The following is a 14922-nucleotide window of genomic DNA, read 5'->3' as shown; positions in this document are numbered from 1 at the left end:
TTCATGATAGGGTTAAAACATTGTTCAGTCTTGTCTGTGCAGACACTGTTGAATTGTGATTGAGCTATGTTATCAGATAATTCTACAGCCTGATTTGGCAGAAGGGTTCAAAAATGTTTAATTGACTGTTATGCATCCACATACCAGAGAGAGAGAGAGAGAGAATGTCTTGCTGTAATCTACCATACTGAGATTCCACATTGATATTAGTGATGTGCAGAACATGTCACTATGCCTCGTTTTCAGACTTACAATTACAAAGACTCATCCCTTTTTCTTTCTTTCTTTCTTTCCCTTTTAATTATGACTCTCTCTCCAGTATCAATCTTTGTCTTGGGGATAATTTCCCCCAGAACAATATCTTCTTGTCACTGAGTCCCTGGCCCCATGGAACTCTAAAGACGAAATTTAAAAACTTGAGTCCACAGAGGTTGATGAAAAACAGATATTTATTTCGATATGCAAATGATATTTGAACATGTAAATGCAGGAGATGGAGCACCTGGTTTGCACACACAAATGTTGGCTGTACATGCAAGTGTTTATTTCTGTGTGTGCAAACTCAGGGACTGGAATTATATTTTATTTCATTGGCACTAAATAGTTATACCAAAGAAATCGGTGTCGAAAGCCAGGGTTGCCTGGTTGGTTCAACGGGACAGAAGGAGATTCTAAATGTGAGCGATATTTTCAAAGTCTCACTGCAACTTTAAAAAAAACAAACCACCGTCATAACAGGAATTTAGATAATTTAAAAGCTGCTTTAAAATGACTCCAACGTTGCGAGTTGTCAGGCCTGGACGTGTGTAAGTCCTGGGGGAGTCTGCTGGTGTGAGCCGTGCACACGCCGTGCCATGCACACAACTCAGCTCAGCACGGCTCTAGCTCCCCGTCCCTTGCAGACCTTTATGAATGAACTTTGGGAGTTTTTTTATGAATGGGAGCCCCAGCCTTGAATGAATCCCAGAGTGACGCGATCTGATTGGCTCTGGAAGCCGTAGCCGCTCCCCCTTCTGCTCTGGGTGAGGGCCAAGCCGAGCTGTGATTGGCGGGCGTGTCCCAGCCCGGGGCTTCATTCACAAAGTCAATGAAACAAAGAAGCAAGAAAGCTGAGCCTGGGAAGGAGGAAATGCACCAATGGGAGGCTCCCCCCGGGCACACAACTGTCTGAGCCGCCAGGAAAGGGAGCCCTTTCCGTGGGAGCGGGACTGGGGGAACAGGTGAGAGCCCGGGCCGGGGGAGCTGGGCAGGGGAGCCGGGGGGCAGTTTCCATTGGGGAGCGGGGCATCACCCCGCCTCTTCGCACAAGTTTTGCCAGATGCAGCGCGAACGACGCCTCGTTGCACATCACACCCAGCACTGCAGCCGGGGAGCAGGGAGGGGCGGTGGGGCCGCGGCTGGTAACCTGCCCCCAGGGTCGTTTTAGGAAGGGGCTGAATCTTCGAGCCCCGCTCCTGCAGCTAGGACAAGCCCGTGGGGGTCGGGGATGGGGAGATGCCACGAGGCCCAGCCCGGGACGTGGTGGGCTAAAGCAGGTGCAGCCGAAACTCCAAGGGGCGCTCCCTGTTTGCTCCCCAGCCCTTGTGAAACAGGCTCTCTCCGCCCGTCTCCCCGCAGGTCGCTGCCCTGAGCTGTCTGCTCCATGCCCACGAGGAGTTAACCCATGGACGGGAGGATGAAAGGGTACTTGGACCAGCAAGTGCCTTATACTTTCACACACGTGAGTAGAGCTAGAGCCCCAGGGCTGAGGCTGCAGGCAGCGCTCAGCCCCGGGGAGAGGTGGCCCAGGGCCCCAGTCCTGACATGACTTTCCCAAGCTGGTTTGTCCTTTTCTTCAGAAACCGCCCGGAAATGGGACCCTCAGCAGCCGAGCTCTGATGGGCGCCAGGAGACCCATGGACCCAGGCTTAGCACCCCCTCAGGACTCGGAAGGTAAAGGCAGTAGCAACACCCCAGGGGCAGTGGGGAGGGACAGGGCTCATGGGGGAGGAGGTTGCGGGGGGAGGGACAGGGCTCATGGGTAGGGACCAGACCCTCCCCTCCCTCTGCTTCACTCCCCCATTTCCCTGCAGTGTTTGTGTTTCTTTCCCATCCCGCATCACCAACCCTGGAGCATCTTGCTATCAGTCCAGCCTTCAGTAAAGGCACTTTTCACTTTTCTTGCAGACCTCTTCCAGGATTTGAGCCAGTTTCAGGAGACTTGGCTGACAGAAGGTAGGCACCCATTCCTCTCTTTTTGTTTGTCTCTCATTTGTTTGTGTTTGGTGTTTGCTCTGTTCTTCCTTGACTTCGTTTGCCTAGTTCCAAACATTAAATATATTTTTCAGCCTGGCAAACCTCTAGTCTTGTGTAAATCAAGGATTATGAATCACACTATTGTGCTGGCTATTTGCTTATGAATGGAACTTGGCCCTTGGCCCATTTTCAGTGTCTGCTGGCAACTGCTGGGATTTTGTGTTAATTTGTCACTTATCTTTGTTAGTTGCCAAAACACTGATGATTTCTTTAATAAACAATGGAATGTTGCCTTCAGTTTTGGGAGCAAAATGCTCTTCTGCTAATTCAGAAAAGCCAGTGCTCTGAGGAGGTTGTCTTGGAATTTCTTTGTGCCTCTAAACTGTGTATTTAGTTTTGATGTTTAAGCTGTTTTGCCTTTTGACTTCAGCATTGAAGGGAAATGATCAAATTTCGATGAGCCCAATTAATTTAAATTGCAACTAATTCTAAGTGGTCTTTTGTATTTGCTTTGACTGCAAGGATACCAGTGGCCTGTCCTCTGAAAGAGTTAAAATGTTTGTTTAATTTACTTATTAGCTGAAGAAGTACTCTTGTGTCTGAGAAAGCCCCTAGTATGTTGTTGGTACTTAACAAATATTTAATAATAATATCCTAAATACATATGGTAATCTGAGCAGCAATCTTTCCCCTAATTCTACCACAACAAGAAAATATAGTCCTGCAAAAGCAGGATTTTTAAAAAAAAATTGTCAATTGAATACAAAAAATTGGCTTTTATTTTAAAAAATGTTCTCTGTTCAGTTAAAACCAAAGTGAGAAGACTTTTTGATCAGGCAATGTTCAGGAATGCAGACTTCATGGACACAAAATATCATCTGGAGGCCAGTCCAGGATTAGAATACCCATCCTGTTCATGCTACAAGGGAAAAAGAGGTGGATTTGCTTGAAGTCCATCTATGTAAATACCGTTCATACACTCAGATTATGAAAGAGGTTCTTTTAACTCTCAAAAACTGTAGAGGTGTCAGCAAACGGACATCATGTCAGACTTGGGTTCTGGTGGAGTTTCCGTTCTGGACCTTCTGCTCTCTGATATTTGTTTTAAATTTGACACCATTAGAGTCCAAAGAGCTTACACAGAATCTCTTGTGCAATGTTCCCATAAGTAATAGCATACCCTGCAGTAACTAATTTGTGAAATTACTAGAGGGGGAAGGAGAGGCCACATCAAGGTCTCACTGCTATGGACAGAGATAAGATATTGTTAGATAGTAATGCAAACCACAAAAAAATATAGTGAAGAAATTATGGTTCTCTGCCTGGGCATACATGGGGTAAAAGTTGTGGAGAGCTGCCTAATGGTTCGAGTGCTGGACTGGAAGAAAGAACTTCTGGATTCTGTTTTCCAGCTTTTCTCACTGGCTTTCTGTGTGACCTTGGACAAACCAATTCACCTCTCTGATCTCCAACTTCCCGACTTGCAAATTCATAATAAATATTAATCCTTTGCACTTCTATAGTAACCTGCCATTCCAGGATCTCAAAGCACTTTACTGACAGTGATGAATGAACCTCTGTGAAGTATGAATTGCAATTCCCCTTCTGAGGCATGGAGCATCTCGGAGACTTGCTCCAGGGCGCACAGCGAGGAACAGACTCCAGGTCTCCTGATACTTGGTTGCACGGTATAACTGCAAGACCACACTCCCTCTCATGGGGGATAATATGGACCCACTTTACCCAGGCAATTAGTGTTTGTAAAGTGCTATGTCATCTTGGGATGAAAATGCAGAGTTCTTATATTTGATTATTGAATGTTTGGAGCTGGGAAAACGAGATTTTGGGGGGAAGAAGTAGGTGGATTGGGGTAGACATTCCCCTTCCCCTGACAAGTGTGTGTATATATATATATATAGTAGGGAGTTAAGAGAAGACCATCTATGTCTGTGAAACTGCCTGCACCATACCAAACCCTATGGACTTTCCCTTCCCAACACCTCTTTCTCTTTCTCTTTCATAAGATCCAATTTCCAGGGCAAAACTAAAGAAATCCTGAGCTTCCCAGTTATTGATTTACAGACCACCTGCATTATAAGAAATGACCAACTATAACAAAAATAATTGTGTTTATTTGTAAAAAAGTGAGATGCTGTTTCCGTGGACACAGTTCTCCTGGAAACTGCCAAACTGCTGGTATTTTAAATCTAGCTCACTGAGTGTAGTCAGAGTCCGATTGGAGCCTTAGTTGAGATTATGCAGAGGCTTTAACAATCCAGGTTCCGTTCCTTAGACTGTAAGTGTGTGGTGAACTGGCTGTTCAGCTAATCTGAGATGCTGTAAATTTGTCAGTGAAACAAACAAATTGCAGGCTGAGGATTTAAGTCCCAATTTCCGTGAGGAGAACTCCCCTCTCAAGCAGGCTATTATTTGTTCTCTGTACTTGCATTTGCTAACATGTTTGATAATCAGTTATTATCTAATGACTGTGTATGTGGAGCTATGTGCTAGCAGTTTTGTATCAGATTTAGACAATTCTAAACTACACATATATCTTTGAACAGTGCAAAGGAAAACTGAGAAATTGAAGAAATATGAATAATGTGAAAAAAGCGAAACTTTGAAATATTTTATATATTTCATGCCTCCACCTCATGCAATGGAGAAATAGAGCTTTGTGTTAAAGGCTCCTGCAATTACTTTTAAAATAAAATACTGCAGGAAGGAACCAACTTGTAAATATAAAATCAGGAATTAGTTTGTGCCAAGCATCCAGCTATGCACAAAATAAAAAATTTAAGTATGTAACTTAACTTTGTTCTACAATTAGTTTAATCCAGGAGGTTTTTATAGCAGCAAATAGGGCCCAATTTCCACATTGCTCTGGTATAAATCACCAATCTCTGTACAGATGCAGTCTTTTTTAGCAGACACGGGAATCTTAGGCCTTATAGCCATATCTTTGATGCTCTTTTCCACATCACTTTCTGTCTGAATTGGAGCATGTTAGAATGAAATGTGACTCTAGCAGTAGGTAACTGTGGAACTAGTTTTGTGCCAAAGTTTTCATAAACGTGACTCAGGATTCAAAGCTGCAAAGGCTTCCCAGGAGAAAAGTTTCTGTATTTTCCTTAGTTGTCTGTGCTGACTCCTCTGTTTTTAGAACCACTGGGGAAGCGGGGTGGGGGAAATATTCTTCCTTGTGTGACTCTGGTCTGAAAGTGTTGGTTGTAACCCGAGGGAGCCCGTAAATGCTATGGGATAAGATCAGGCAAGTGTTGATGGATTCAGTTGAAGTGACTAAAATAAGCCAGGAGAGAGGCTATGAGAAGCCTGTTTAGTTCCCTGCTCTCTTGGAAGAACGTCTGGTCGCTTAGGGGCAAAGAGGATGGAAGTAAATTTCTTGGACTATGTTTCAGTTATGTGAGATGGAGAACAAATTCGGAGAATTATGGTTCTCATGTAAGTGAGACTGACTGACAGCTCTGGCTTCAGGGCACAGGGCCTGTTGGTGCATCTTCCCACTGCCAGCCCTATAGGCCAGTAGCTCTCAACCTTTCCAGACTCCTGTACCCCTTTCAGGAGTCTGATTTAGCTGGTGTACCCCCAAGTTCCACCTCACTTAAAAACTACTTGCTTACAAAATCAGACATAAAAATACAAGTGTCACAGCACACCATTACTGTACAATTGCTTACCTTCTCATTTTTACCATATGATTATAAAAAATCCATTGGAATATAAATATTGTACTTACATTTCAGTGTATAGTATATAGAACAGTATAAAGACAACATTGTCTGTATGAAATCTTAGTTTGTACTGACTTCACTAGTGCTTTTTATGTAGCCTGTTGTAAAACTAAGCAAATATCTAGATGTGTTGCTGTGCCCCCTGGAAGACCTCTGCGTACCCACATGGGTATGCGTACCCCTGTCTGATTGCCACCACTATCGGGCATTACACCTCAGAGTTGCATTCCAGCCACGCCCCTTCTGTTTGATTCCTCCACCTCAGAGCAGACACCATCCACTCTGTGGGGCTGAGATATGGACCATTGCCCTTTGTTCTATGTTACCCTGAGTAAAACTGTCAGCAGCCCAGGACAGGCAGCTGGCCATGATGCTCTATTAAAAATAACAGAATGGACACAGGCTTCCGGGCAACAGACTGAGACCCCCAAATTCAGCTCATCTGTTGCTGAGACTGAATTTTAACCTACAGTCCCCTTGGTGCTATTGTCCAACTACCACCTAGAGCCTGGGTGCCCTCGTCAGTCACTTGTGATGACAGATTTCTCAAAGACTGTTGTTCACTCTTTGAATTCTGTAGGAATTTTCTTTTCTTCACTCTTGGTTCCACTTAGAGCCATGCAAATTATTTCAAATGACAGTAATTTGAGCTGGCAGCGTTTTACTGACTCCAGTCTAGTCTGTTACTCAGGCCAGTACAGGGTTATTCCCTACAGTATATTTCTGGGGTGCTTTGTCCAGTCTAGTTTTAAGTGCCTCAGGTGGCTGGGCTTCCACCAGTGGATGTAGCTGGCTGACAGTCCTACTATCGTAGTATTCAGGCAGCTGCTAGTCCTGCCTTGCCTCTGTCCTTTATAGCGTATGGTCTCTATTACACTTTCTGCAGTGCAGTTGAAAATGGTTTTGTCCATTCAGCACTAGCAGCCAAAGTGTTTTCAGCAGCAATTTGATAGAGGCTTTGAGAACAAGCATTCGCAGCCGGTACTCGTTTTCCTGCTGTGAAAAGGCCCAGGAAATGCTTGTAAGAAATAATAATAAAACACTAGCCAGGCCTGTGCTGTCTGGTCTGTATTGTCTGAAAGACTATTTAGTTTATGGCAACGGGCAGGTGCTTGGTCCTTTGGCAGATATCTTATGGACATGCCCTTTGCGATCTCCGTACTGCGCTAGTGACCCGACCGTGTGTAACGGCAGGTCTGTCTGAGCGAGGCTCGGGACTCTGTCCCTATTTGTGTGTTCCAGAAAGCAGAGTTGGCACTTAGCTAAGAGGAATGAGAAGAGCGGGCAGTGGGCACACAATCGCTGGTTGCCACCCTGATTCCAGCTCTGTCCCTGGGAGACTGTCTTGGGCCCTGACCGAAATGTTTCCTGATATTCAGCCTACAACTTCCCTTGACCATTCAAGTGAACCGGTTGGTTTTGGTTCCATCCCCTGGGATCCCACCCTAGTTTTCCCACATCCTATGTTCTTTAGAGACTTGCAGCTGTTTTTCATTCCCTCCTGCCCCCATCTACATTACTAACATTTCCCACTATTTCACCTCCACCGGTGGTGCCAACGCAGAGAAGGGTTTTGATGCTGCCGCTATGGTCACGTGGACCTGCTCTGAGCAGGGTTGGCATCAAGGTGTTACCACACTAGCAGCAGCTGGAGCCCCAGGGGAGCTGGACCCTTGGGAGAAATGGCAGAAGCAGCCATAGTTGCTATTTCTCCAAGCAATGCACATTTACCTCTCATCATTGCTTCTTGTGAATCAGCTCGAGTCATTTGTGCTGCATTTTTTAGTTCCCGTTGTTTTATTGGCATCATCCTGGCTGGAGCAAATGAAATAGTCACATGCTCTTGGAATGTTAAAAACAGGTTACCAAAAAATTTGTACCAAGGAAACTTCCCCTTCCTAAAAGCGGTGTCGATCAGAGAGCTGCTCGTGCACTTGCTGCTACCGCCTCTGCCCAATACGGCTCCTGCTGGAGATACAGTAAGTCCCCTCCTGCCCCCCGTGTATCATGGACGGTAGTTTTAAATTACACTAAACCGCCTTTTTTATGTCAGTGTTTAAGAGTTACAGCAAAAACGTGCTCCCTGCTGTGCAACAAGAGTGACCTCCAGTGGCAATCCAGGCTGCTCCTAAGTGAGGTGTCCCTGTGCCTGTCCTCAGGGAGCACTGTCGGCTCTTCCCAGTTCAACTTGCGTCTATGGCCAGCGATATATATTTGTCACTGGGAGTCCCAACAGTCAGGATTCTGGGTGGGATCAACTCCCTTCCAGCAGGCTGGAACCCTCTTTGCCGGGTTTCCAGCATAGCTTGTTACGTCGGGTTTTCTCAGCACTATCACTCCACTGCTGGAAACTCAGAGGGGCAGTTGGCTTCAGACAGTTTCTCTGTTCAGTCCCCTCTGAGTCACTTCCAGCTTTTCATGGGACTTTATTTCCCCTCTCCAGAAGGGAGGAAGCTGTGCACTTCATTTGGGGGCTGTTGAATGGTGGGGTTAGCAGCTAGTATCCCGGGGGTGTAGCTCTCGCTTTAGCAGCAGTAGAATCTGACACTGGTGTCTGCAGCTCTTGCTCAGCTCCGACAGGCCAGGTCCCTGCACTGTCTTTCCACTTATCTGTGACACCAGGGAAATCCTTGTATGTTTCACTCCCCTGCATGATTTTCACTAGCCTTGAACCACTGGAAAAAAGAACAAAACAACTTGCCCCAAAACTATCAGTTTGCGAGTTTCCTAACTAGGTTTAAATGCGGACCCTAGATCTCTCCCAAGAACATACCCCTGCCACTAGACACCGTGCTGCATCTTATTGTTCCTTAACCTGCAGAACCGGACGTCTCCAAGCCCCAGCTTCTTAATACAGATGAAAAGCTTTGGGAATGGAACACTTTCAGACCCTGAGTAAGAGCAGCGTTGTTCCAGCCCAGCCTGGCACAGATTAGTGCGATTGTCTCCTTTGGTGTCACTGTCAGTTTCCCTCCCATTAGTTTCTGACCAGAATAGAGGTGGTGGCAGCATGAAGATCTCTTCAATCTGTTAATATGCAAGTGATACGGTAGCTGGTTGTTTAGACCCAAAATATGGCCTAAAAGTTAGAACTTCCTCCAGATCATAAACTTCTCTTTTTACCTGTAATAAAATAAACTCCCTGCTCTAGCCAAGGTGAGAACACTAGCTGCTATTTTCTAGTTCCTTAAAAAACCAAGTGAGTTTTTCCTCTTCCTCCTGCAGCGGCAGCAAAGAGACACTATTCTCTGGGCTGGCTGACCTCACTGATGCTGTGAACAAACTAATAGTAATTGTCAGGTGTTGTATTGGTATCTGTAAATTAGGCTCTGTGTCCTCACTGCCCCTGTATGTGTAGGTGCTGTCGACATTACAAAGTGAAGCTATGCTGTAGTCTGTTTTCAGGATTCATCTATATTAGAAATACCACCAAGACTTGCATCTGACAGTGACATTATCTGTGGACCTGGCCACAATTAGAGAGCTCAGTTGCTCATAGATCACAGTCCTATGCACTGTCCACTAGATCCCTCTTACAGAATACAGAAAATGAGCTGTGTTCCTCTCAGCTCTATTAGAAACACAAACGTTGGTCTTTTCACATAAAATCCATCTTTCCCAACTGGACAAGGGCAAAAGCCAGTAAATACATCATGTTTCTCCCTTTGCTTGTAAAACCCAGTTCAAAGTTCTCGTCACTTTTAGAAGGATCTTTTTAACAAGAAAAGCAAAGCTGTATTCAAAACAAACAAACAAACCACTAGCAAGTGAGCAAATTGTATTTCTGCTGTCCAAATCTAGCATTTAAAATGCATGAAACAGAGCACAGGTAAATGTCGAGAATATCCATGTTGCTTATCTCTGCTAAGCAGAGAAATACATATTTTCACTAGGCAGAAGGAGTAGGGTTGCCATGTCTCTGTGCGTATGTGATATACATTTTTCCTGCATCATAGTGCCAGGATACAAAATATATTTCAGGGGACTATCCCATGGAAATCAGAATGGACGTCGAGAGCAGCTCTTCTGAATCATGTTGTGGTGTCCCCTTTACAAGTCCGGTCTTAAATACTCACAGTGAGATTGCAAGTCTCGATTTCTGAACTGTGCGGTCCTTCTTATCGTAGTTTAGCCTCATTTAGACTAAAGTTCAGCGCCTACTCCTACAGCTTCTTGCTAAGTCTCCTTTATTTCTATTTTAAAAGTTTCTATACGATTTTGATCATCTCATTTTAAACCTCAACAGATGAGCTGCTGCAGTCTGGCTCTCATCTTCCTTACGGATTGTTCAGATTTATATTTATATACATATGGATATTTTTTTCTTCTGTGGTCTAACTAGAACATCTCACCATATCCAGTGGCTTGGTTCCTTAATTTGTTTCATACAGAAATGCTTAAAGGGATACGGTCAACTTGAATTTTGTCTCAGATTTAATTTTTATTTTCTTTTTTAAAAACCCAAGCTTTTATCAAAATATGAGACTAAAATAAATGTTTCCACCATTTAAAAAAAAAATCCAGACAGTTTTTTTTGAAAAGGCTCTAATCCCGAGCAATGCGGTGCTATAAACCTGACAATGAAACTAGACATAAACAAAAGATGAACCAGTGGCTAAGTCTACAAAAATTGCATCCACACATTTTTTTTAAAGGGTAACATTAAAATCTATTAATCTATTCTTTGGCCCCATGCTATTTAATATCTTTATCAGTGACCTGGATAAAAACCCCAAAGTCATCACCAATAAAGTTTGCAGATGACACAAAAATTGGAGGAGTGGTAAACAATGAAGAGGACAGATCTCTGATTCAGAGCGATCAGGATCACTTGGTAAACTGGGCACAAGCAAACAATATGCATTTTAATGTTTTTTCCCCTAAAAGATTTGCTCTAGGAATTATTTTGGGACAGTTCTATGACCTGTGCTATATAGATCAGACTACACGATCACAAGGGTCCCTTCTGGCTTTAGAATCTATCTAAAGAGTCTCCTAACCCAGCTAAGAGAAATACAGAAAGTGAATAAAGAGCATAATATTCCATAATATTGAGTGTTCCTAGTAACCTAGTAACCTAGGGAAAGAAATGTACCTGCTTGAAATGTGTTTTCAAGTTGACCGAGTCGCTCTAAAGTTCTGGGGCCTAATTGTCTCATCAGCAGGATCAGTCAATGGGAATTATGTGTGTTCTATTGACAGGATAATGGGGGGCAGCTCCAAGTCCCTCTAGTTCTAACCTCTTCTTCCATTATTGGAGCTTTATCTGATGGATAGAGCTCCGTGTCTGTCACCGAGGTCGCAGAAGTCACAGATTCCGTGACTTTCCGCAACCTCCATGACTTCTGTAGCCACCGTGTGCTCAGGTGGCCCTGGGGACAGCCACACCGGCCGTTGGCTCTGCAGCCAACCACTTGGGTGGCCCGACAGCCAGCCGCATCACTCGCTGCTGGAGCAGCCCCGGGGCCAGCCAAACCGACTGCTGTTTGGGCAGCCCCTGGGAGCAGCGGCAGTTGGGCAGCCCCAGAGGCAGCCGGAACAAGCAGCCACTGCTCAGCGGCCCCCGGCAGCTGGTGCCGCTGGCTCCCCCCTCGCAGAGCAGCGACCCACCCTTTGCGCCCCCCAGCAGTGGCCCACCAGGTGCCCCCCAGAGCAGTTGCCCCCCAGCTAAGATTTATTCAGGGATATTTATAGTACAAGTCATGGACAGGTCACGGGCCATGAATTTTTATTTATTGCCTGTGACCTATCCATGACTTCTACTAAAAATACCCCTGACTAAATCATAGCCTTACTGATGAATCTCGTATGGTGCTTCTGGCTGCTGTAACCCCTTGCAGTGAAACTTGCTGTAGGGTGCTGGTTCTCAGGTCTGTTATAGAGCTTGTTAATAGGGTGGTTTTGATGCAAAGGAATCTTGCTTCCTGCCCCACTCGTGTTTGTGTGCTCTGTATGTGTGTGTTCGTTTGCTCTGAAGACTGTCCAAAGGCCTGGTACTGATGATGTGTCAGTGCAGCGGGACTGGACAATCGGGTGCCGGTTGTAGGGACTATGTATCCTAACCCTTGTCTTCTGGCTTTGCTGTGGGAATACATTGAAACCCCCTCGAGTTGTGTGGCAGCTGAGGCCCCCTTTGAAGCCTGATGCCAGCCTCATGGAATCTGTGGCGGGTTCTGTTTGGGATGCTCTGATCTCCGGGGTGGCTAATATGTGCTTCAGCCACTGCTTGTACTTTACCTAACTGCCTGTATCCTTCCGATTAGCATCCCAGATCGTTCTGTGTGATTCCTTAGGAGGCAAAGCCTCCCTGGATTCTGAGAGTCTGGTTTCTAGCCTTCAGGCCTCACTCTTGATTTCTAAGGAGGAAACTGCAGCTGTGCTTAGCCTTATCCTGTTAAGTCTGCATGAGTGATCTGATGGAAACAAGCGTTTGGAGGAAAAGGAGTATCGTTTATGCTGTGATCAACCTGCCTTGATTTGCCTACTTTTTTATTTTTTTTTGGAGCAATTTGTTCTAACCCAAAATATGGACTTTTGCCTCCAATGAAGAAAGACATAGAAATCACCCCACCTTCCCTCCCTACACATTCACCCATGCCTAACCACTGGGACATTCTTGATTGCTAGAGAATTTGTTGATACTTACAAGCTTACAGCAGCACAGCTGTACCGATACAGCTGTGCCGGTGTAAGATCTCCCGTGTAGCTGCTCCCGCAAATCACCCCCAACAAGCGGCGGTAGCTATGTTGGCAGGAGATCGTCTCCCACCGACATAGCGCTGTGCACACGAGCACGTATGCTAGCGAAACGTATGTCGCTCAGGGGGGTGGTTTTTTCACTCCCTGAGTGACAAAAGTTTTGCCCACATAAGTGTTAGTGTAGACATGGCCTGATACTTGACAGTGTCTCTACAAAACATAGCTGATGCTTGTGTTGATTCACAGCATTAATTCAAGCCAGCTCTTTGAGCCCGGTGAAATGGAAAGAGTCTCAAAATTCAATGACAACCTACACAAGTGTTGCCAAAGTGTAAAGGTGACGGGAGAGACAGGGCCGGCTCTACTGTTTTTGCTGCCCCAAGCAGCATGCCGAATTGCCACCGCGGACGGCGGGGGCAGTCAGTGTGCCGTTAGGGCGGCATGCGCGTTTCGGCGACGGCGGCAGCTTCTGCCTTCAGCCGAATTCAGCTCCAGGGAACCAGACTTGGAAACATGCTGCACTGACTCACAGGGAGCGCCTTTGTGGGGACTTGTGATGTGTTTATAACTTGTTGACTGTCCTCCTGACCGCCTCATTACTGGCATTTCTCTTTAACATTTCGCATGTTGTACCAGCATGGTGCAGCCCTACGGGGGCAATAGCAGTGGGGCAGCCTAATACAGCTGAGGTGCCAGTGTGTCTAGACTTCTTCAGACAATCTGGGAAGGCAAGCAAGAAAACGCAGGTGACTAGAAGGATAATTAGATCTTCCTGCTTTGGAGGAAAAGCAATAGTTCTGGAGGCTTTTAATTTGAAAATTGAAGGCGTATTCTTCTGTGTGAGAAGGTAGGGTAGGAAGGTAAACTTGGGAGGGGGGCTGTTTGCACAGAACTGAATGGAGATGTGCAGGTATTTGGAGGAAGTTGGTAGGGTGTGGCCACTTCAACTCCAGGTATGTTGCTTAGGGCTGAAATCTCTGCACAACGTAAGCTCAGACTGGCTGGAAAAGAGTTAGTTGTGTATTGGTACAAGGCCCAATTTCTGAGCAGCAAATGCTATGCTGAAACCAGGATTCTATTCCTGTTTTGATTGCCTCAGTCTCTTTGCTGTTCTTAGTAGAAGTTTGTCTTCTCATCCAGAAATTAAGGGTGTTCTAGAACAAGTACAGCTAGATGTTGTTGCTTTTGAAGACAAAGCTGGGTTGGTACCTTTATTTTTTATATTTTTGTCCCATTTTATAGGGAGACGATTATGAGAGAAGAACTTCAACAAAACTACATCCTAGGTTGAGGGCCATGTTGGGCCAACCTAACTTCAAGACACTGAACAAATTATTAATCAATCAGTTTGTTAGCATCTAGAGGATAACAGGGTTATAAGGAATAGCCAGCATGTATTTGTCAAGAACAAATCATATCAAACCAACCTAATTTCCTTTGTGATGGCCACTGTGGATGGGGAGAAGCTGTAGACATGATATGTCTTGATGTAATTAAGGCTTTTGACACAGTCCCACATGACATTCTCAGAAGCAAACTAGGGAAATGTGGTCTAGAGGAAATTACTATAAGGTGGGTGCAAAGCTGGCTGAATGACCATTTTCGAAGAGTAGTTATCAATGGTTTACTGTCAAACTGGGAAGACGTATCTAGTGTGATCACGTAGGCATCTGTCTTGGGTCCAGTACTAATCAATATTTTCATTAATGACTTGGATAATGGAGTGAGAGTATACTTATAAAATTTGCAAATGACACCAAGCTGGGAGGGGTTGCAAGCACTTTGGAGGACAAGATTAGAATTCAAAATGACCTTGATAAACTGGAGAACTGGTCTGAAATCAATAAGATGAAATTCAATAAAGTCAGTGCAAAGTACTACACTTAGGAAGAAAAAATTAAATGCACAACTACAAAATGGGAGCTAACTGGCTAGGTGGTAGTACTGCTGAAAAGCATCTGGGGTTATAGTGGATCACAAATTGAATATGGATCAATGTGATGTAATTGCAAAAGAGGCTAATATAATTCTGGGATGAATTAACATGAGCGTCATATGTAAGACATGGGAGGTAATTGTCCTGCTCTGCTTGGCACTGGTGAGGCCTCCGCTGGTGTCCTGGGTCCAGTTTTGGGTACCACACTTCAAGAAGGATGTGGACAACTTGGAGAGTGTCCCGAGGAGAACAACAAAAATGATAAAAGGTTTAGAAAACCTAAGCTCTGAGGAGAGGTTA

The 14922-nt window shown here is 45.0% G+C and overlaps 1 protein-coding gene across 6 annotated transcripts in view; it reads left to right on the top strand.

Moving 5' to 3' along the window:
• Positions 1-1058: 1058 nt before the first annotated feature.
• The window catches only part of ETV4 (ETS variant transcription factor 4), a 44811-nt gene continuing 30947 nt past the window's right edge, over positions 1059-14922 (top strand). For all 6 annotated transcript variants that reach the window (XM_034755837.1, XM_034755833.1, XM_034755838.1 and 3 more), the window contains exons 1-4: positions 1059-1220; positions 1618-1720; positions 1839-1932; positions 2167-2214. In XM_034755837.1, the coding sequence (XP_034611728.1) occupies positions 1664-1720; positions 1839-1932; positions 2167-2214 (199 nt within the window). In that variant the 5' untranslated portion in view covers positions 1059-1220; positions 1618-1663. The remainder of the gene's footprint in view (positions 1221-1617; positions 1721-1838; positions 1933-2166; positions 2215-14922) is intronic.

Source organism: Trachemys scripta, chromosome 23, assembly GCF_013100865.1.
Source record: "Trachemys scripta elegans isolate TJP31775 chromosome 23, CAS_Tse_1.0, whole genome shotgun sequence".
NCBI lineage: Eukaryota > Metazoa > Chordata > Testudines > Emydidae > Trachemys > Trachemys scripta.
The sequence above is the reverse complement of the archived record's forward strand: the minus strand, read 5'-3'. Positions and strand labels throughout refer to the sequence as shown.